This window comes from Pristiophorus japonicus, chromosome 7 (genome assembly GCF_044704955.1).
Source record: "Pristiophorus japonicus isolate sPriJap1 chromosome 7, sPriJap1.hap1, whole genome shotgun sequence".
Lineage (NCBI taxonomy): Eukaryota > Metazoa > Chordata > Chondrichthyes > Pristiophoridae > Pristiophorus > Pristiophorus japonicus.
In genome coordinates this window covers 170,127,751-170,151,742 of record NC_091983.1, presented here as the reverse complement: position 1 = coordinate 170,151,742, position 23,992 = coordinate 170,127,751, and the positions used below count along the sequence as shown (strand labels likewise).

The 23,992-nt window shown below is 45.2% G+C and overlaps 1 protein-coding gene across 4 annotated transcripts in view; it reads left to right on the top strand.

The window, feature by feature from the left end:
• Positions 1–23,992, top strand: part of LOC139267356 (uncharacterized) — a 177,815-nt gene that overhangs the window by 95,360 nt on the left and 58,463 nt on the right. For all 4 annotated transcript variants that reach the window (XM_070885560.1, XM_070885561.1, XM_070885562.1 and 1 more), the window contains 4 exons: positions 22–1,206; positions 5,301–5,412; positions 7,462–7,602; positions 11,637–13,745. In XM_070885560.1, the coding sequence (XP_070741661.1) occupies positions 22–1,206; positions 5,301–5,412; positions 7,462–7,602; positions 11,637–13,745 (3,547 nt within the window). The remainder of the gene's footprint in view (positions 1–21; positions 1,207–5,300; positions 5,413–7,461; positions 7,603–11,636; positions 13,746–23,992) is intronic.

Genomic DNA, 23,992 nt, shown 5'->3' with positions numbered 1-23,992 from the left:
ATTTCTTTTTCATCTGTACAGGTGCTTAATTGTAAGAAAGTTATTGACTTCTCAGGGGCAAGTGTTGCTGGTCGACTTAGAACAAGCAATTCAATGGCAAGAAGCATATTTAAAGAGACTGCAAAGTGTGATGCCTCATCATGCTAATTCATCCATTGACACCAAGGTTACTAGAGGTGGTGCTGAGGCTCTGAAGGCTGCCAGGGAAGCACATGTTATTCAGGAACCGTTCATTAAAAGCAGTTTACATGAATCAAAACAAGAAAATGACTTTGAACCATATATATCCTCTGCAGAAAAACATTTTTATGAAAGTGAGCAAATCGAACACAGTAGGAATAAACGTGACTGTGACCATGTTGACCAAAAGTTGCAGTTAACTACTTTTCTATCAGCTAATCAAACTGTTCCTGTTCGTCCTAAGCAAAAAGGCAAGACGATAAGCAAAAAACCCCCCTCTTTAAGTTCTTTTGACTCTGGAATCGATGGAGCTGGTAGCTGCAATTTTGAGACTGGGAGTTTAAAATACAATTATGAAATAGCTAATAGGGAACACGGGACAAAAATAATTTCAAAATTATCACTTAAAACTACAACAGCAAAACTGAATGAAGAGGATAAAGTTAGTGGGAATGAGTCGGATGAATGGCCAGAGTTTGATAAATTTGGGTTTGCAGATTCATCATCCACATCAAGTGAAGTACAGCCCTTTTCAAAATGTAATCCGAAGACTTTAAACTTTGAGATAAAAGTAAGCCGTTCGGCTAGTTTGCCTAAGAATCCTTGGATTAGCCTTCCCGTTGAGGACCTTGAGAAGTCCTATGTGGTCACAATTACCCCCAAAAGACCTATATTGGAAACCAACCTCAAACATGCAAAAGCTGGTATCTGTAATATGGTATATAAAAATGAAGAAAGAAATGTGAACCAGTTTACTGACACGGCTGCGGGAATCAACAACCTCGGGGCAATAGAAACTGCATCAGTCGAGATGAAAGCTACAGAAAAGGAGCAAGTTTTAGTTCTTGAGGAACTCGATGTTCAGACAGTTGAGAGAATTAATTGCATACAGTGCTGCAAGGAACATAATTTAAGCCTTACTAAAAACTTTGATGAAGACTTTGAAGATGAGATCCCATCAATTCTCTGTGATAATTATGAACTTTGCGGATCCAGAAGACTACTGGAAGGGAGTAAAAATGAAAGGTACTAAAATAAAGCAATGTATGAGGAGGACACAAAAAATCTGCAAAAGGACATAGACAGGCTAAGTGAGTGGGCAAAATTTGGCAGATGGAGTATAATGTTGGAAAGTGTGAGGTCATGCACTTTGGCAGAAAAAAATCAAAGAGCAAGTTATTACTTAAATGGAGAAAAATTGCAAAGTGCTGCAGTACAGCGGGACCTGGGGGTACTTGTGCATGAAACACAAAAGGTTAGTATGCAGGTACAGCAAGTGATCAGGAAGGCCAATGGTATCTTGGCCTTTATTGCAAAGGGGATGGAGTATAAAAGCAGGGAAGTCTTGCTACAGTTATACAGGGTATTGGTGAGGCCACACCTGGAATACTGCATGCAGTTTTGGTTTCCATATTTACGCAAGGATATACTTGCTTTGGAGGCAGTTCAGAGAAGGTTCACAAGGTTGATTCCAGAGATGAGGGGGTTGACTTATGAGGAAAGGTTGAGTAGGTTGGACGTCTACTCACTGGAATTCAGAAGAATGAGAGGTGATAGTTTCGAAATGTATGATTATGAGGAGGCTTGACAAGGTGGATGCAGAGAAGATGTTTCCACTAATAGGGGAGACTAGAACTAGAGGGCATAATCTTAGAATAAGGGGCTGCCCATTTAAAACTGAGATGAGGAGAAATTTCTTCTGAGGATTGTGGATCTGTGGAATTTGCTGCCTCAGAGTTGTAGAAGCTGGGACATTGAATACATTTTAAACAGAAATAGACAGTTTCTTAAATGTTAAGGGAATAAGGGGTTATGGGGAGCGGGCAGGGAAGTGGATCTGAGTCCATAATCGGATCAGCCATGATCTTATTAAATGGTGGAGCAGGCTCGAGGGGCCGTATGGCGTTCTCTTGCTCCTATTTCTTATGTTCTCCATCCCACCTTCCGTCAAACCACACACGGGCCCCAAGTTTCCACACGCTACAAAACGGACGCCCCTCCGAGCTGGGCGCCCGTTTTTCGCGCCGAAAACGGCGCCGGAAAGAAAACGCGCGATTCTGGAGCGCCCTGCAGCTCCATGGCAGCTCGGCGCGGCGCCCAGGGGGGCGGAGCCTACCACTCGCGCCGATTTTATAAGTGGGAGGGGGCGGGTACCATTTAAATTAGTTTTTTTCCTGTCGGCAACCCTGCGCGTGCGCGTTGGAGCGTTCGCGCACGCGCAGTGTGAAGGAAACATTGGCACTCGGCCATTTTTTTAGTTCTTTGTAGCTGTTTAATTTTTGAACATTTTTTAATAAAAGCACATTGCCCTTCTATGATCAGCACTGAGGCTTCTTGAAGCAGTGAGAAGGCTGCAGGAAGCCTCAAAGTTGAGGCAGCCGTTTCCCGACGGCCTTCCCCCCCCCCCCCCCCCCCCCCCCCACTGCCGCCGGGAATGGCTGTTCAACTTGTGAGGCTTCCTGCAGCCTTCTCAATGTCTCCTTCCCCCCCACCCCCTCCCCCGCCGTCGGGAACGGCTTCCTCCTCCCCCGCTGCAGTCGGTCGGTCGGTTGGGCCCGCACTCCCTCTCTCCCTCCCCCCCCCCCCCCCCCGCCGTCTGGAACGGCTTCCTCCCCCCCCCCCCAGCTGCGGTCAGTCGGTTGGGCCCGCACTCCCTCTCTCCCTCCCCCCCCCCCCCCCCCCGCCGTCTGGAACGGCTTCCTCCCCCCCCCCCCCCCAGCTGCGGTCAGTCGGTTGGGCCCGCACTCCCTCTCTCCCTCCCCCCCCCCCCCCCCCCGCTGTCAGGAACGGTTTCCTCCCCCCCCCCCCCCCTGCTGCCGTCGGGAACGAACGGCTGCCTCAACTTGTGAGGCTTCCTGCAGCACTCTCCCTGGCTGAAGCACTTTCACACAGGTAGGAAGATGGTTTATTTAATCTTTTCTTTGCTTATAAATGTTTATTCAGGTTGGATTTATTTGTATAAGTATAAATAAGGATTTATTGTAGAATTTAATGACTTCCCCCCCCCCACCTCGTTCTGGATGCCTAATTTGTAACCTGCGCCTGATTTTTTAATGTGTAGACAAGGTTTTTTCAGTTCTACAAAAATCTTCACTTGCTCCATTCTAAGTTAATTTGGAGTACGTTTTCACTGTGGAAACTTTGAAATCAGGCGTCAGTGGCCGGACGCGCCCCCTTTTGAAGAAAAAATTCTGTTCCAAAGTGAAACTGTTCTAACTGACTAGAACTGCAGAAAAAAACGTGGAGAATTGCGATTTCTAAGATAGTCCGTTCTCCACCAGTTGCTCCTAAAAATCAGGCGCAAATCATGTGGAAACTTGGGGCCACACATACTTTTTAAGAGTCCATTCAATAGTATTGAATCCATCTTGATATTTACTAAGCAATATGATTTTTATTTTCTGACCAAACGGGACCCAATAATCATAGAATGATACACTATAGAAGGAGGCCATTCGGCCCATTGTGCCTGTGCCGGCTCTTTGAAAGAGCTATCCAATTAGTCCCATTCCCTGCTCTTTCCCCATAATCCTGCAAAATATTTCCCTTCAAATGTTTATCCAATTCCCTTTTAAATTAGGAAAAGGGGAGGTGCAACGAGACCTGGGTGTCAAGGTACATCAGTCATTGAAAGTTGGCATGCAGGTACAGCAGGCGGTGAAGAAGGCAAATAGCATGTTGGCCTTCATAGCTAGGGGATTTGAGTATTTGAGCAGGGAGGTCTTACTGCAGTTGTACAGGGCCTTGATGAGGCCTCACCTGGAAAATTGTGTTCAGTTTTGGTCTCCTAATCTGAGGAAGGATGTTCTTGCTATTGAGGGAGTACAGCGAAGGTTCACCAGACTGATTCCCGGGATGGCAGGACTGACATATGAGGAGAGACTGGATCGACTGGGCCTGTATTCATTGGAGTTTAGAAGAATGAGAGGGGATCTCATAGAAACATATAAAATTCTGACAGGATTGGACAGGTTAGAGGCAGGAAGAATGTTCCCGATACTGGGAAAGTCCAGAACCAAGAGTCACGGTCTAAGGATAAGGGGTAAACCATTTAGGACCAAGATGAGGAGAAACTTCTTCACTTAGAGTTGTTAACCTGTAGAATTCTCTACCGCAGAAAGTTGATGAGGCTAGTTCGTTAGATATATTCAAGAGGGAGTTAGATATGGCCCTTACGGATCAAGGGGTATGGAGAGAAAGCAGGAAAGGGGTACTGAGGTGAATGATCAGCCATGATATTGAATGGTGGTGCAGGCTTGAAGGGCCGAATGGCCTGCTCTTGCACTTATTTTCTATGTTTCTATGTTAAACGTTATTATCAAAACTCTTCTTAATCTTGAACACCTCTATTAAATCTCCCCTTCACCGTCTCTACTCTAAAGAGAACAACCCCAGCTTCTCCAGTCTCACCACATAACTGAAGTCCCGCATCCCTGGTACCAGTATAGTAAACCTCCTCTGCCTTGACATCCTTCCTAAAGTGTGGTGCTCAGAATGCTTGAGTGATGTTGTTTGAGTAGGTTTAGCAAAGGTGCCGCAAGTTGTGACACTAAAATCTTGTTACTGTACTTTGTTATATTTGTTTAATTTAGAAGTTGTTTAAGGTTGTCAAATTATCTCTTAAAATGGATAGATCAGCATTAATGTGCATTAACTTACTAATGAGGCACAGAATGATAGCACAGATATGAGTTTGGTCCACCATTTTTCCCGTCAAGTCCTGTGCCACTTTCTGATGACCTGATTCATCAGGAGATGCTGTTTGGAAGGTGAGGCAATTCTTCATAAGCAGGAAAGTAAAATCAGAAGCAGTCAGCACAGAGTGATCACGTTTACCTCCAAGAGAGGGGAAGAAACAGATGTGCAGGTATGCCTGTTACGTCAGTTGACTAATGTATATGAATGTGGAGATGGAAGAATGTATATGAAAATGGATTCAGGAATTGCCAGAAACGTCAGCAGCTCGGGCAGTATTTGTCGAGAGAACAACTGACTTAACCTTTCGAGTGTGGACCCTTCGTCAGAGTCAGTTTTATATCTCCCGCAGTAATGTACAGTACGCATTGTGCAGGGCTCTTTTACAATTGCAACCACAACTTTGTTCTACTTCCCATGTGCAGAGAACATATTGCATTAACTGAATCAAAGCGGTATGACTGGGACATGAAGGAGCAGGAAAAGCTTCAGGACGATGTTGAAAAGCTTCTGATGATGACAGCCAAAATTTTAGAGGTAAATGGTGAACTACTTTTGCGTGATTGAGTCATTTCTTTACATTTACTCATGGATGTGATGCATGTGAGTATGAGCGAGGCGACTGAAGGCTCAGACACTGAAGATGGAGTGGAGACGAATGGATGCACCTGAAGCCAGAAGGTAAGAGGGCGTGGGCGGGAATGAAGGACTGGATAAGGTTACAGAGGAATGGTGGACAGAGGCCATAGAGGTATTTGTAGCTGATAATGATTTGTAAACGAGGCTGAGGTGAGAGGCTATCTAGGTCTGCAAGGATGGATTTGTGGGACAGGATGTGGGGAACAGAGTTTTGAATGATTTAGGAGTTAGATAGGAGTTAGATGAAGTCCTTACTACTAGGGGGATCAAGGGGTATGGCGAGAAAGCAGGAATGGGGTACTGAAGTTGCATGTTCAGCCATGAACTCATTGAATGGCAGTGCAGGCTAGAAGGGCCGAATGGCCTACTCCTGCACCTATTTTCTATGTTTCAATGATTTGGGATTGATATGGAAGGTTGGGGTTTAGAGGCAGAGAATGAGGGTGTTGTAGAAGTGAAGTCTTGAGGTGATGAATATGTGGTTAAGTTGTTCAGCAGCAGTGGAGGTAACTTAGAAATAGATGGACAGTGTTCCAAAGATAGAAGTAAATGGTCTTGGATGGGATATGGGGTTCACAGTTCAATGTCTTTTTTTATCATTTTCAAATGATCTAAAATTAGATTCAAGCTTTGACTGTGGAGATGCAAGAGCCAGGTTATATAACACACTGATTAAGTGAATCCTATTTTTTATGTTTTAAAACCTATTACTTCTCTGTTATGAACTAAATAACCTGCCTCTAATTTTACTTCAATATTTAATATTTTCTCTCATCCTCCCCTCTTGTGAAGGCATAGCAAATTGCTAGTAGTTTCACAGGCACCTGGTGGCTCCTAGTACTTCAACCAAGTGGCCATTATTTATGAGTAAACCTCAACAGTGCATGTCAGCAGGCTATGTGACTGCAGAGCTCATCACACACAGTGCGATTCTGTCCAAGCATGTGCCCTTCCAACAGGGGCCACTGGATAGTAATCATAAGTAAAAGAAAGGCTCATGTTTATATAGCACCTTTCACAACCTCAGGGCATCCCAAAGCACTTTCCAGCCAATCAAGTTCTTTTAAATTATAGTCACTGTTATGCTGTGGGAAACGCGGCAGCCAATTTGTGTCCATCAAGGTCCCACAAACAGCAATGTGATCATGATAATGGAGGAACCCTGGCTGTTTTTCACCCGATGCCCTACCCAACCCAGAGACCAACTTTAAGGTTGTGAGAGAGGAATGGGATCAGGGCAGAAGTAGTGAAAATGAGACGGACCAGGCTAAAGATCCTTTCTACCAAGGTGGAGGAGAATTGTTGGCTGAGGAAAAAAGAAAATATTTTGGAAGCTCTTTTGTGCACAGTGATGATATAAGGGTAGATGCGATGTGGATGGAAAAATTGGGAAAAGGGAATGAGTCCTTCCAGGAAGCAGAGTAGAAAGAATAATAATCCAGGTAATCATGGGAGTCAGTGGGATTATAATAAGTATCAGTGGAAAGATGATAGAGAGATATTCAGGAATGGAAGGGTCAGAGATGGATCACATAAAGGTAAGGAAGGGATGGATAGAAATTTGAAACATAATTCATTAAAGTCTCTAGATCAAGGCAGGAGCTGTAAGCAGTACTGAAACAGACATCAATATAACTGAAAAAGAGAACAAGGAGGCGGCCTAAGTAGGACTGGAACAAACAGTGTTCAATATATCCGACAAAGAATGGGACCCATGTGGGTTCCCATAGTGCACTTCTTATCTGGAGGAAGTAAATGGAGATAAAGGAAGGGTCAAGCACCCAAAACATAAACCTGTATTTTGTCTTTATAAAAGCTGACTGACCTGCTGTGTATTCCCATCATTTTCGGTTTTTATTTAAGATAACTACATCATCTAATGCCAGCACCTTTCCGTTCTTTGTTCAATGTTACAGTATTTAAAATGATCCCATCTTTTGGACCCAGGAGGAAGAATGTGTGCTCCAACAAGAATGTGAGCTGGAGCTTCTTTTGCAGTTGGAAGAAGGAGAATGCCGCAGTGATTCTGAAGGGAACAGCACAGTCGGTGACGGGCACCGAGACCAAGACACCACGAGCAATAAAAAGGTGGAACTCTCAAAAATAATTCTTCCAGGATTTTCCGTGGTACTCAGTAGTTTGACTCACTATCATTTAAATCTGATTCTTCTGCAGTTTCAAATTCACTGTAAAAAAATTAGGTTGGATGTCTGAAGATATTGTTGAATTCAAGCATTGGTTTAATAAGTGCACAACCGATCCATTGTTAGCACTGACCTCTTTAGATTGTGATGAAAATTTATATGAACCAGTTTTCTGAATGCACCCTCCTGGCAGGGAGCCTTGCCTACCGGGTACACACGTGGACATCGCCATCATGATTTTCCATCTATTATAATTAATGGACAGAAAATGGTTAGGGATCATGCCTAAAATTACCTGACATGTGCCATGTAGGGCTAGAACCCCCACTTTTGTGATTATCGTCCAAAAATCGGCATGGGTGGATAAGAAAGGTTTTTAGATCGCCGGCTTCTTGCTCATCCTCAAAACACCTAGTGTACATTTTTGAAAATGGGCGTTACCGCGAGCGATATGAAATGGGCGGTAGCGTTAAATTTTTCTGACCTTCTGCCGTAAAGTGTGGCCGTCCTTGGCAACAGCATGGCAACACTCGATTCCCGCGATTCTGGAGGTCAAGGGTCATCATGACATGCGCAGAAGAGGAGACCGAGAGAGAGGGAGCTCAGAGGCACTGAAAGCGAGTGTGCCTGTGGTGTGCGCTTGTTTGGCTGTTGTGGGAGGAACGACGGAGATTCACCAGTAGCAAAAAGCCTACTAAGCACCAAGAACATAGTTCGCATCGAGTTTTTGGCACAACAATTAACATATAACGTGGAAGGGATGGAGGAGAGACCCTGGAGCTGGTAGTCAGGAACACTGGAGGCAGAGGGCTCCCAGTGGTCCCGGATCACCGCAATGTACCCCAAGGTGACGCACCCCCATTGCCAACCACATATGAGAGCCAGCAGCAACATCATGCTTATGGCTCGGAGCACACTCCCACCTCGGGATCGTCCTCTCCCGTATCCGTCCAAGCAGCGCTTCGGCTATCACCCCTCCGCACCAATGGAGCATCGCCTGAGGAGCACCTCGGCAAGGCAGCTTGGAGTCAGGCGGGGAAGGGGTAGAGGTGGGGAGGAGAAGAGGGTGGGGTGGGGGGGTGGTGGAGGTGAAGGGTTGGTTTGTACAGAAATACTGATGATTTCAGACTAATGTTCGGTTTTAATATTTTTTATTTAACAATACCTTGCAGCACATTGGCTCAGAGAGCTGCACCATTACACGCTGGTGATTCTCAAAGGGTATAATCACACTTAACTTCAAACAACATCAACTTTAACTGTCACCAAGGTGATGCGCACCATTGATGTATGACCTGCACACCCAGCAGTGTGCCAGCCTTGTAACTAACACCAACGTTCTTTCAGGCAAAGTGCTCATTGATGAGTTCCTGACATAAGGCTCTTGCAGCTATCATGCCACCATGGATCCTTTCATGCGGACTACAAGGGGACGGGGGCACGGCTTCAGCATGAGCCTGATTGTCTGGGCCGATATCAGCGTCCACCTCCTTGTCCTCCTCTTCCTCTCTCTGGTGAGGTGGACTGTCACAGTCATCAGGCAATTCTTGTCCCCTCCTGATAGCCAAGTTGTGTAGCATGAAGCACACCACCACGAATTGAGCTACCTGCTCAGGGTGGTATTGGAACTCGCCTCCTGAGTGGTCCAGACATCTGAAGCGCTGCTTCAGCACTCCAATGGTTTTCTCCACAATATTGCGAGTTGCTCTGTGGCTCTCGTTGCCTTGGTGTGGATGTCACGCAGGGGGGGTCATCAGCCAGGTGGCGAGGTCATATCCTTTGTCCCCAAGCATCCAGCATTGACCTTGTGGCTCATTGTTAAACAAGTCAGATACAGTGCTCTCACGCAGGATGTGCGCATCATGGATGCTGCCCGGAAATTGAGCCTTCACTGCCATTATAATTTGCTGGCGGTCGACAACCAGCTGGACATTCAGGGAGTGGAATCCCTTGCGGTTCCTGAAGACCTTAGCATCCTGAAAAGATGCCCGCATCGCGATGTGAGTACAGTCTATTGCTCCCTGCACCTTGGGGAAGTTTACACTTCTGGAGAAATCTAGAGCCCTCTCACTCTGTGCCTCTCTGGTCATAGGGAAGCTGATCAAGTCCCTCCTGCGTGTGTACAAGGCTTCAGTGACCTGTCTAATGCAGCGATGTGTGGCATGCTGAGCAAGTCCGCAAATGTCGCCAGCTATGGTCTGAAAAGAACCCGAGGCATAGAATGACAGTGCCGTGGTGACTTTGACCTCGATGGACAGTGCAGTTCTGATGGTGCTGGCAGACTGCAGGTCTGCCCTTATCAGCTGGCATACCTCAGTGATAACCTCTTTGTGGAAGCGCAGTCTCCGAAGGCAGGTGATGGCGGGCAAGTCGAGGTAAGGATGCTTCTCCTTGTACTTGCGGGGGGCGTAACGTCTGGTCCTCCTCATCTGTCTGTCACTTCGTACACTGGGCACATAATGCAGTGGAGCGTTCCTTCGGCGATGTTGACTCTGCTGCATGTATTTGGTCACCAGGAGAGGGTGAGAAAGGACAGGCCCCATTGCAGCAGCTCTCTGTTTGCCACCGATTGCACACAAACAAGGAATGTACTGATGAGCACACCTCTTCAATTCCAATTGGTCACGGTGTAGTCAAGATGTTTTCAGAGATGCTCACGTCAACTCCAACGACCTGCAGAGTACATCCAAACTCTGCCGAGGTTGAAGCACAGCAGCCTTTTAAAGCTTGCGACATGTGATCTACAATATGGCGTCCATAACGCTGTGATTCGTCCCGGTTAGTTCCACGTTTTTTGAGTGAGCGATATTGTGATCGATATGTCTGCGAGGTGGTGAAATTGACGATGGCCGATCTCCATGGCCGCTAGTTTGGGTAAAAATGCTCTTTACGACAAAAAACAGTTACCAGGCGCTAATATTGAATCTTGGCATTATTTCCGTGCGGAAAGTAACCCTGGATTATGGGTGTTGAATTCGCCCATCCTGCTGCTTCCGCCCAAAAAAAGTGGACTGGTGGTAATATTTTTCTCAACGTTATGCCCATGGGGAAAGTAACACTTGCCGATAAGTCTCCTTTAAAAAAAAAAAGCCCATCAGTTTCCATTTTGTGCCAAAATGGGTGATATCTGGGCGTTATACGTCAGTTCAGCAGTAAAATGGGCGATAAGCAGACAAAAAAACAGAATTACACTATTGGAAAGCATCTTAATTTTTCTTGAAAACATTAGGACAGATTTTTGTTCAGCAGAGAGCCCTGCGTACCAGGAGAGCGCATGTCAGTAATTCCGTTGCAGATGTGCTTTTCTCACCCCCACCAGTCCCCGCCACCTTCTGTTTCTTGTCTGCCAGAAGCGCTGAAGACTAAAAGTTAGCCCGTTAGTGATCTTTGTAAAATATTATATCAATAAAGTTAAATTATTTGGCTGAATTTTTATAAACTGTTAATAGTGCCTTCATTTATAGGAGCCAAGAGTGAAATTACGGTAACTAATGTGGAAAATTGGCAATTAAGTTTTTTGATGCGCTCATGGTGAGAAATGAGTGTCCTGGGGATTGGAGCACTTTTCTACTTTGCTACCTAAAGTCAGCAGCAAGCAGCCGTAGGTCAGGCAAAGCACAAGCCAGATACAGGATAAATCTTCATTGACACAGCTCCAACAATGTATTTTAATCTTTATCCTCAGAAAAACACTCCAGCAATGTATCCCTGTGAAATAACCAGGCATACTTGTAGTCTCTTTGACTGAGATTGTCAATTTATGCCAAGTTATGCCTTTTTTTTTGTCTGGCCCATGCCCACTACAAACCAGTTGAGACGACCCAGCCTGGATTGATGCTTGCCTCTCACTTAGTCTGGGTTAGAATTCAGGCCCATTTCTCGTGTGGAGAGGACAATGTAGAAATTCACTGTGCCACTCAATTTCCTCATCTTTAGCATTTTTAAGTAACTAATTTACTAAAGAACTTTTTGTTCCAGGTTATGATGTCCCTGAGTGAGCTTTCAGAAGCTGGAGTGATTGGATTGGAGGACTATGTGTGGCCTGAAACAGGACAGCAGGAATGTCATTGCAGTTGCACCTGTTCACATTTAGCTTGTGATATCGAGTGCACGCAACAAGAAAGAAGCTTCAAATCTTACAGTGGATTTTGCACTACAAACTGTGATGCTACTCCTTCAAGGCCACGACTGCACTGGGGCCTACACAATAAACCCAGGTTACTGCAAGAGTTGAAAGAACTAAATCAAATTGAGGACAGAATTCTGGAAGAGAACTTAAAGATAAGAGAGCTAAGTTGCTCTGAGGAAAATCAGATTGTTCCAATTCAAAACTCGGGCAAGTCAAATGGAGGTAAATCAAACCCAAAGAAAGACCGAATAAAGTTCTTGACTGAGTTGGAGAGGGAAAGGAAAGAGGTTGAGAAAATGGAGCAAAGTCTAGCTAGAGAAGAGCAAATGAAACGAAAGAATTTAAAGAAACTACCACAAATATCTTCAAAGACAGGATGCGGTAATCAAAAGAAAAGTATTCAAAAATCTTCAGTGCAAGATCTGATTTCTCATTCAAAATCTAGCCCAGGAGCTGAAGTAAAAAGGCAATTTATGATAACAGAAATGAACTTAAAGTCCAGTGAACTGAGGTACTCTATAAATGGTTTCTATCCAGACTCCAGTCAGGACCGATCTAGCATCAAACGTACTCCAGACAAAATGCCTCTATACGTAAAGAATGTACGTAGCTCAAAGAAAAAGGCAACCAAAACAGTACATTCTAAAAACAATTACTCAAAAGACAAAGTTCTTGTGCCGGTTACAAATAATGCTGTTCCTATGAACGAAGAAAGTAATCCAACAGGTGCCAAAGATGACCAGATATTTATTACTCATCTACAGGATGAAACCTGTATCCAATCAGCTAAAATGGAAGAGCAAATTTGTCATGGAATCTCAGGAGAAACCCATGAAAAAGGCAGCCATAAGATTAATAGTCGAGAATGGGTTGGAATGACAAAAGGGTGCCAGGAACAGGACAGTATTGATGCTAAAGCTGTCGCATTGAATTCAAGAGAGACACACATACAGAAAAACAACGCATCACAGCTTGAGGTTAGCAGGAAAGAAACTCTTGTGCAGGTTACTCCATCATCTAAGAATGAAACCATTGAAAATAATGAAAACTATACAGCTGGCTGTAGAAGCCGAAGAGACCTAACTGTGCAACCTCGGGAAAAGCCAAAACCAGCACTGCGGACGAGTAAACCTGTGAAAGTGGAAGGGTTTCCGGCGTCTGCGTGTCCTCAGCATTCCTTTAGTGGAACTCTTGGAGATGCCGCAATGATGAAGAGTGGTAAGAAAGGCCAGCTGAGAGTCCCAGTGCCCAAACCCAGGAAAACTACTAAGCTGTGCCAAACCAAAGGTTGCCCAAAACAGTGTTTGGAAAATTCCAGTGCTTTAAGGAAACCTAGTGAACATCAAGAATTTTCAGAGTTTGTGGGAACTTGCCCAGTTTCAAAGGAGCCCAAATTACAAGTGCTTATGAGCGCGAGTGCAATACATGAACCAAATCCCAGTCCACAAATAGGGAACAAAAATCAATCTGAAGACATCAAAAAGGGCCATGTGGGCAAAGATTCTTCCAACCTGTCTGACAGCTCAACAGACGCAGTAGATTGCAAGGAAGATGATCCCATCAATGAAACAAGCTCTTTTGTAAACTCGATTGAGAATAGAAAAATTTGTTTTGGGGAAAAAGATTCCAAATTGGTAGTAAAATCAGATATATATGGTGAAGATAAATGTGATGCACAACACATTCTCTTCTTTAATGTAGCAACACCCAAAACCTGTCCAATTGGCAGTAGCAGCTTAGGATCAAGAGAGGATTGCAAACCTGAGATATTGCAATCTAATGAATCCAGAAGTATAGAGACTCAGAAGGATTCCTTACATGTAACTGAAGATTCAAGCCATATACATGATTTTTCAAATAGAGACTTGCATCCTGTACTTGAAGATTGTCATGCAAGGGCATCTGTGACACTTAATCCGCCAGTCGAAGCATGCTTTTTTCAATCATCTGTTATGAAGGTAACCAAAGATGTTTTTTTTAATAGGACAGATATGCATGCATTGTTGTAATGTGATTTTTATAAATTCAATTATAGGGCAAAGTCTCTCAGAATCTTGAATTTTGGTCTTAATCAGCCAATATTTTTTTGGAATGAGAACTTTCAAAGACATCAGGGGAAGATTTCTGAAGAATGAGTTTATGATTTAATTTCAAAAACATAACCAGGAAATTTTCCCCTATGTTAGGATCTCCGCAATGGACTGAACGACTGGGAGTTGAAAAAGGGTACATTTTCTCTTCTCGAAATAACTCAAAACTGATTTTTCAGCTCACTTCCAAAAATGAGAGATACAATTTAGATTGAGGGGACTAACCAGAATGAAGCAACCTTAATTTGCAGTTTCAAGTATCTTTGATGTAAATGCTGCATAGTACTAAGAACTTGGGGATGAAAAAGGAGAGTTTGGGGCCGAAATTTGGTAACACCCCATTTAGGGGTGGTAACAAGGTGATACGAGACTTCCTGTGCCCGCGTGGAAGTCCCGCCCCCGAGAAGAAGTGGAGTGCCCGACATTGCGGCACTTCCTGTCGGGGACGGGACTGGGACACTAAGTGCAGGAATTTTCCAGCGCTACATGGAGCGTCGCCTGGCGCTGATGGGAGAACAGGGCCCTCCCCTTCCATTAAAGTAAGTATTAAGGAAATCAGCAATTTAAACAAATTGGCGGCACGCAGCTCCCCTTTAATATTCGTCCCACGAGTGGAGTGCAGCCCGGTTCGCGATCCACGAGTCTGGCGCGAACATCGCCCGTGGCGGCCTCACTGAGCGTAACCCAATTTCCGCTCCGGGGTGAAAACGGGTCGCTGCGCACGGGGATGACGTCACTACGGGCGGGAGCAGAGCGCTGCCGGTTTGCGCCTCCGCTAATTCCCGTGCAATTTCCGGCCCCACACCGTGGGCAAGAAATCATTTACACCCCATTAGCGGTCCTGGGAGGCGCAAACAATGTGAATTTCTCCCCCTTTATCTGTTAAACTTCCAACTTATACCTAAAATTAAAAAATCTATCTAGATTGAGCTGGTGGTAGGATCTGTAACATAATATTTCAACAGACAGCATTATCTTGAAACGAAAGCATGCACGCTTTTCACAAGTAAAATCTATATTGCTTCTTGTTTGGCTGAGCATCAATGTAAAAATGCTACAGCTGCGCATTTTGCTGCCTTGGCACCGAACTGTTTCTGTGGAGGGCTTGGCACATTAGGACTGTTGCAACCTATTGAATGAACTTAAAAGAAGCAAACTAGTGTTAAAAAAAGACTTTTGGAGAATGGAGATAAGCGTGGGTTTTACTTTAAAACTGTACTAATTCATGTTGTTGTACCGTTAAATTGATGTTTCTGATTTACCATCCGTGATTGTATGTATTGTTCCACTGGCCTGTTGAACTATAGCTTCATAAATTGACAATTTTTCTTCCCTTCCCTTCCACTTCTCCTGAATGCGCTGACTTTGCTGGAGTATGACTCCCCAGATGCCAGACGTCTACTCACCCAAGTCATTATTCACTAGTGAGCATTGACAGACTAGTGGACCATGAACTGACCGGGGGGTGGAACGAGTGTTACCACAGCATCCTGTCCACACACACACACACACTTCAAGATGGAGCTAATGTATAGCATTCATGGGCCTAGATTCGGGTGTGCCCTGTCTGGAGGCGGTAACACTCGCGAGGCGCGAGACTTTGGGCCAGTCGCAGAAGTCTCGACCCTGCGATAAAGTGCGGTTACTGCCCCTGAAAGTAAGTGCTCCACTTTCTGCCTCGAACGGGAGTGGGGCGCACAGCTCAGCAGCGCTACGCACTGAGCCGCATAACGCTGCCGCGTACGAGGGGTTCTTTGCTGAATTAAAGGGAAGGGTCCAAGCTGCATACACTGCATGCGAGGAATCCCCCTACGTGGACCATCGGGGAGCGGGGGTGCCACGCGATCAGCCCGCTACTCAAACAGACTGAGCGATCGCGACACAGACCCCGCAGCCAAAGCGCCACCAAAGCAGGAAGCGGAACTGGGGATTTGTCCAGCGACAGCCGGCCGCCTCCCCTTTAAATTTTGCCCCGGTAGCGGATGCCGCCAGATACACGTCCCGGTGAAGGTATCGCCCGGCACAGCTTTGGGGCAAAACCTAATTTAGGTTTTGGGGTGCTAACCGGGCGATGGGCACTGTAAGGACATCACGCTCTCCGGGTGCAGGAGATTGGAGTGCAACGCTCTAGCGCTGCTGTTAAACTCCCGCCGAATTTAGCGGGTATCAGCGACACCAAGCCCGGTTACAGTCATTTGCACCCTGTTAGCACCCAATTTCGCCCCCATGTAATCTGTTAGGTTTTTTTAATACCACGTTCATAATCCTAGGTGCTGAGACAAAATGCAGCATCCATTCAGCTTACGGAGCTGAGATCAGTGTAACTCGGCGCAAGCTATGGATTGGACAAATCAAATTGGTCAGGGTAGCCTTGAGGAAGAGTTCATAGAGTGCATAAGGGACGGGTTCCTTGAGCAGTATGTAACGGAACCAATCAGGGGGTAGGCTATCTTGGATCTGGTCCTGTGTAATGAGACAGGATTAATAAACAATCTCCTAGTAAAGGATCCCCTTGGAATGAGTGATCATAGCATGGTTGAATTTCAAATTCAGATGCAGGGTGAGAAAGTTGGATCCCAAACCAGCGTACTAAGCTTAAATAAAGGAGACTATGAAGGTATGAGGGCAGAGTTGGCTAAAATGGACTGGGAAAATAGATTAAAGTGTAGGACAGTTGATGAACAGTGGCGTACATTTGAGGAGATATTTCACAACTCTCAAGAAAAATATTTTCCAGTGAGGAGCAAAGGAGGTGAAAGAAAAGAAGGCCATCCGTGGCTAACTAAAGAAATAAAGGACGGTATCCAATTAAAAACAAGGGTATACAAAGTGGCCAAAATGAGTGGGAGGACAGAAGATTGGGAAGCAAAGAACGATGAAAAAAATGATTAAGAAAGGGAAGATAGACTATGAAAGTAAACTAGCACAAAATATAAAAACGGATAGCAAGAGTTTCTATAGGTATATAAACAGTGGCTAAAGTAAATGTTGGTCCCTTAAAGGATGAGAACAGGGAATTAGTAATAGGGAACATAGAGATGGCAGAAACACTGAACAAATATTTTGTATCAGTCTTTACGGTAGAGGACCAAACAATATCCCAACAGTGGATAGTCAAGGGGCTATAGGGGGGGAGGAACTTAGCACAATCACAATCACTAAGGAGGTGCTACTCAGTAAGATAATGGGACTAAAGGCAGATTTATCCCCTGGACCTGATGGCTTGCATCCTAGGGTCTGAAGAGAAGTAGCGGCAGGGATAGTGGATGCATTAATTGTAATTTCCTGGATTCTGAGGAGGTCCCAGCAGATTGGAAAACTGCAAATGTAACGCCCCTTTTTTTTTAAAAAAAAGGAGGTAGACAAAAAGCAGGAAACAATAGACCAGTTAGCCTAATATCTGTGGTTGGGAAAATGTTGGAGTCCATTATTAAAGAAGCAGTAGCAGGACATTTGGAAAAGCATAATTCAATCAGGCAGAGTCAGCATGGATTTATGAAGGGGAAATCATGTTTGACAAATTTCTGGAATTCTTTCAGGATGTAACAACCAGGGTGGATAAAGGGGAACCAGTGGATGTGGTGTATTTGGACTTCCAGAAGGCATTTGACAAGATGTCACACAAAAGCTGTACAAGATAAAGATTCACGGGGTTGGGGGTAATATATTGGCATGGATAGAGGATTGGCTAACGAACAGAAAACAGAGAGGCGGGATAAATGATTCATTCTCTGGTTCGCAACCAGTAACTAGTGGGGTGCTGCAGGGATCAGTGCTGGGACCCCAACTATTTACAATCTATTAACGACTTGGAAGAAAGGACTGAGTGTAACGTAGCCACGTTTGCTGACGATACAAAGATGGGAGGAAAAGCAATGAGTGAGGACACAAAAATCTGCAAAAGGACATAGACAGGCTAAATGAGTGGGCAAAAAGTTGACAAATGGAGTATAATGTTGGAAAGTGTGAGGTCACGCACTTTGGCAGAAAAAAATCAAAGAGCAAGTTATTATTTACATGGAGAAAGATTGCAAAGTGCTGCAGTACAGCGGGACCTGGGGGTACTTGTGCATGAAACACAAAAGGTTAGTATGCAGGTACAGCAAGTGATCAGAAAGGCCAATGGTATCTTGGCCTTTATTGCAAAGGGGATGGAGTATAAAAGCAGGGAAGTCTTGCTACAGTTATACAGGGTATTGGTGAGGCCACACCTGGAATACTGCGTGCAGTTTTGGTTTCCATATTTACGAAAGGACATACTTGCGTTGGAGGCAGTTCAGAGAAGGTTCACTGGGTTGATTCTGGGGATGAGGGGGTTGACTTATGAGAAAAGGTTGAGTAGGTTGGGCCTCTACTCATTGGAATTCAGAAGAATGAGGGATGATCTTATCGAAATCTATAAGATTATGAGGGGGCTTGACAAGGTGGATGCAGAGAGGATGTTTCCACTGATGGGGGAGACTAGAACTAGAGGGCATGATCTTAGAATAAGGGGCCGCCCATTTAAAACAGAGATGAGAAATTTCTTCTCTCGGTTGTAAATCTTTGGAATGATTTAGATGAGGGGATTAAATGTATCTCCAAATTTGCGGATGACACTAAGTTGGGTGGCAGTGTGAGCTGCGAGGAGGATGCTATGAGGCTGCAGAGTGACTTGGATAGGTTAGGTGAGTGGGCAAATGCATGGCAGATGTGAGGTTATCCACTTTGGTGGTAAAAACAGAGAGACAGACTATTATCTGAATGATGACAGATTAGGAAAAGGGGAGGTGCAACGAGACCTGGGTGTCATGGTACATCAGTCATTGAAGGTTGGCATGCAGGTACAGCAGGCAGTTAAGAAAGCAAATGGCATGTTGGCCTTCATAGCGAAGGGATTTGAGTACAGGGGCAGTGAGGTGTTACTACAGTTGTACAGGTTCTTGGTGAGGCCACACCTGGAGTATTGTGTACAGTTTTGGTCTCCTAACTTGAGGAAGGACATTCTTGCTATTGAGGGAGTGCAGCGAAGGTTCACCAGACTGATTCGCGGGATGGCGGGACTGACATATCAAGAAAGACTGGATCAACTGGGCTTGTATTCACTGGAGTTCAGAAGAATGAGAGGGGATCTCATAGAAACGTTTAAAATTCTGACGGGTTTAGACAGGTTAGATGCAGGAAGAATGTTCCCAATGTTGGGGAAGTCCAGAACCAGGGGTCACAGTCGAAGGATAAGGGGTAAGCCATTTAGGACTGAGATGAGGAGAAACTTCTTCACCCAGAGAGTGGTGAACCTGTAGAATTCTCCATCACAGAAAGTTGTTGAGGCCAATTCACTAAATATATTCAAAAAAGAGTTAGCTATAATCCTTACTACTAGGGGGATCAAGGGGTATGGCGAGAAAGCAGGAATGGGGTACTGAAGTTGCATGTTCAGCCATGAACTCATGGAATGGCAGTGCAGGCTCGAAAGGCCGAATGGCATACTCCTGCACCTATTTTCTATGTTTCTATGGAATTTGCTGCCTCAGAGAGCTGTGGAAGCTGGGACATTGAATAAATTTAAGACAGAAATAGACAGTTTCTTAAACGATTTGGGGATAAGGGGTTATGGGGTGCGGGCGGGGAAATCGAGCCGAGTCCATGATCACCCATGATCTTTTTAAATGGCGGAGCAGGCTCGAGGGGCCGCAAGGCCTACTCCTGTTCCTATTTCTTATATTAGAAACATAGAAAATAGGTGCAGGAATACGCCAATCAGTCTTTCGAGCCTGCACCACCATTCAATAAGATCATGGCTGATCATTCACCTCAGTACCCCTTTCCTGCTTTCTCTCCATACCCCTTGATCCCTTTAGGGTCATATCTAACTCCCTCTTGAATATATCCAATGAACTGGCATCAACAACTCTCTGCGCTCGGGAATTCCACAGGTTAACAACTCTCTGAGTGAAGAAGTTTCTCAGTCCTAAATGGCTTACCCCTTATCCTTAGACTATGTCCCCTGGTTCTGGACTTCCCCAACATCAGGAACATTCTTCCTGCATCCAACCTGTCCAGACCCGTCAGAATTTTATATGTTTCTATGAGATCCCCTCTCATCCTTCTAAACTTCAGTGAATATAGGTCCTCATATGTCAGTCCTGCCATCCCGGGAATCAGTCAGGTAAACCTTCGCTGTACTCCCTTAATAGCAAGAACATCCGTCCTCAGATTAGGAGATCAAAACTGAACACAATATTCCAGGTGAGGCCTCACCAAGGCCCTGTACAACTGCAGTAAGACCCCCCCCCCCCCCGCTCCTATACTCGAATCCCCTAGCTATGAAGACCAACATGCCATTTGCCTTCTTCACCACCTGCTGCACTGCATGCCAAGTTTCAATGACTGATGTACCATGACACCCAGGTCTCGTTGCACCTCCCCTTTTCCTAATCTGCCGCCATTCAGATAATATTCTGCTTTCGTGTTTTTGCCACCAAAGTGGATAACCTCACATTTATCCACATTATACTGCATCTGCCACGCGTTTGCCCACTCACCTAACCTGTCCAATTCCCCCTGCAGCCTTTTAGCGTCCTCCTCATAGCTCACACCGCCACCCAGCATAGTGTCATCTGCAAACCTGGAGATATTACACTCAATTACCTCACCCAAATCATTAATATATATTCTAAGTAGCTGGGGTCCAAGCACTGAGCCCTGCGGTACCCACTAGTCACTGCCTGCCATTCTGAAAAAGACCCGTTTATCCCGACTCTCTGCTTCCTGTCTGCCAACCAGTTCTTTATCCACGTCAGTACATTACCCCCAATAGCATGTGCTTTAATTTTGCACTTATGTTAGAAGTCTTTCAGTCCCCTGGCACCACACCAGTAGCTAGAGAGGATTGGAAAATGATGGTCGGAGCCTCTGCTATTTCCTCTTTTGCTTCTCTTAACCGTCTGGGATACATTTCATCTGGCCCTGTGGATTTAACAAACATAAGAAATAGGATCAGGAGTAGGCCATTTGGTCCCTTGAGTCTGCTCCGCCATTTAATAAGATCATGGCTGATCTGATCATGGACTCAGCTCCACTTTCCTGCACACTCCCCATAACCCTTTATTCCCTTATTGCTCAAAAATCAGTCTATCTCCACCTTAAATATAGTCAATGACCCAGCCTCCACAGCGCTCTGGGGCAGAGAATTCCATAGATTTACAACCAGCTGAGAGAAGAAATTCCTCCTCATCTCAGTTTTAAATGGACGGCCCCTTATTCTGAGACTATGCCCCCTAGTTTTAGTTTCCCCTATAAGTGGAAATATCTTCTGCATCCACTTTGTCGAGTCCCCTCATTATCTTATATGTTTCGATAAGATCACCTCTCATTCTTCTGAACTCCAGTGAGTATTGGCCCAAACTACTCAACCTATCTTCTTAAGTAAACCCCGTCATCTCCAGAATCAACCTAGTGAACCTACTCTGAACAGCCTGCAATGCAAGTATATCTTTCTTTAAATATGGAGACCAAAACTGCACGCAGTACTCGAGGTGCGGCCTCACCAGTACCCTGTACACTTTTAGCAGGACTTCTCTGCTTTTTATACTCTATCCCCCTTGCAATAAAAGCCAACATTCCATTTGCCTTCCTGATTATTTGTAGTACCTGCACACTAACTTTTTGTGTTTCATGCACAAGAACCCCCAGGTGTCTCTGTACTGCACACTTTGCAATTTTTCTCCATTTAAATTATAATTAACATACTTGCTCTGAACCCTCAAGATCTCCTCCTTGAATGCCTCCCTCTGCTCTGTCACTGATTTACCTTCCAGTAGCTGTTTCCAGTCTACTTCGGCTAAATCGCATCTCCGCTTAGTAAAATTAGCTTTCCCCGAATTGAGAATTTTTATTGCTGGTCTATCTTTGTCCTTTTCCACAACTATCCTAAATCTAACTGAATTATGATCACTAGCACCAAAATGCTCTCCCACTGAATACCCCTTCCACCCACCCAGCCTCATTCCCTAAAACTAAGTCCAGAACCGCCCCCTCCCTTGTTGGGCTTGCTACATTCTGGCTTAAAAAAAGTTCTCCTGAATGTATTTTTGGAATTCTGCTCCTTCTACCTTTCACAATAATTCTATCCTAGTTAAAATCCCCTACTATTACTGCCTTATAGTTTTTGCACTTCTCAGAAATGTGTCAACATATTTGTTCTTCCATCTCCCTTTGACTGTTTAGGGGTCTATTGTACACTCCCAATCATGGTTGTCCCTTTTTTGTTCTTCAATTCAAACCATATGGCCTCGTTTGATGACCCTTCTAACATATCATCCCTCCTCACAGCTGTAATTATTTCTTTAATCAATACTGCGACCCCCTCCTTTTTTATTCTGCTCTCTATCTGGTCTGAAAACCCTGTAACCAGGAATGTTGAGCTGCCATACTTGCCCTTCTTTCAGCCATGTCTCAGTAATAGTTATGATATCATACTCCCAAGTGTCTATCTGTGCTCTCAGCTCATCTGCCTTATTCCCTAGATTCCTTGCATTGAAGTATATACCATTTCGCACTGCCACACTCCCCCGTTGTCTATTTTCTAGCCTTTGTTCCCTCTGCCTTCCAAATTCACTTTCTAATTTTCTGCTTTCCAATTCCAGCTTTGCTTCTCTTCTTTCTGAATTTATTCTCAGGTTCCCATCCCCTTGCCAAGCTAGTTTAAGCCCTCCCCAACAGCACTAGCAAAACCTCCCATGAGGATATTGGTCCCGACTCTGTTGAGGTGCTATCCGTCCAGTTTGTACAGGTCCCACCTCTCCCAGAAACGGTCCCAATGCCTCAGGAACCCCTACTGCACCATTTCTCCAGCCACACATTCATCTTCTCTATCCTCCTATTTCTGTGCTCACTAGCACGTGGCTCTGGGAGTAATCCTGCTGGATTGAGGTTCTGCATTTTAATCTCTCCAAAATCTGCCTGCAACACCTCATCCCTCTTTCTACCAGTGGCATTGCTACTGATATGGGCCACGATCTCTGGCTGTTCATCCTACCCCCTCGGAATGTCCTACAGCCGCTCAGTGATATCCTTGACCCTGGCACCAGGGAGGGAACATACCATCCTGGAGTCACATCTGCGGCCGCAGAAACCCTGTCTGCTCTCCTAACTATCAAATCCCCTCCCATTATTTCTCTTCCACTCTTCTTCCTCTCTTTCCCCCCCACTCCACACCCGCCCCGTGTGGCTGAGCCACCCCTGGGGCCGTGGACTTGGCTCTGGCTGCACTTCCCAGAGGAACCATTGCCCTCACCAGTACTCAAAACAGACTACTGGTTGGAGCGCGAGATGCACACAGGGGACTTATCCTGGTCGTCCTCTTCTGTCTGGCGGTCATCCATTCCCTCTGCCTGCACACTCTTAAGCTACGGGGTGACATAAGAACATAACAACATAAGAATTAGGAACAGGAGTAGGCCATCTAGCCCCTCGAGCCTGCTCCACCATTCAACAAGATCATGGCTGATCTGGCCGTGGACTCAGCTCCACTTACCCACCCGCTCCCCATAACCCTTAATTCCCTTATTGGTTAAAAATCTATCTATCTGTGATTTGAATACATTCAATGAGCTAGCCTCAACTGCTTCCTTGGGCAGAGAATTCCACAGATTCACAACCCTCTGGGAGAAGAAATTCCTTCTCAACTCGGTTTTAAATTGGCTCCCCCGTATTTTGAGGCTGTACCCCCTAGTTCTAGTCTCCCCGACCAGTGGAAACAACCTCTCAGCCTCTATCTTGTCTATCCCTTTCATTATTTTAAATGTTTCTATAAGATCCCCCCTCATCCTTCTGAACTCCAACGAGTAAAGACCCAGTCTACTCAATCTATCATCATAAGGTAACCCCCTCATCTCCGGAATCAGCCTAGTGAATCGTCTTTGTACCTCCTCCAAAGCTAGTATATCCTTCCTTAAGTAAGGTGACCAAAACTGCACGCAGTACTCCAGGTGCGGCCTCACCAATACCCTGTACAGTTGCAGAAGGACCTCCCTGCTTTTGTACTCCATCTCTCTCGCAATGAAGGCCAACATTCCATTCGCCTTCCTGATTACCTGCTGCACCTGCAAACTAACTTTTTGGGATTCATGCAC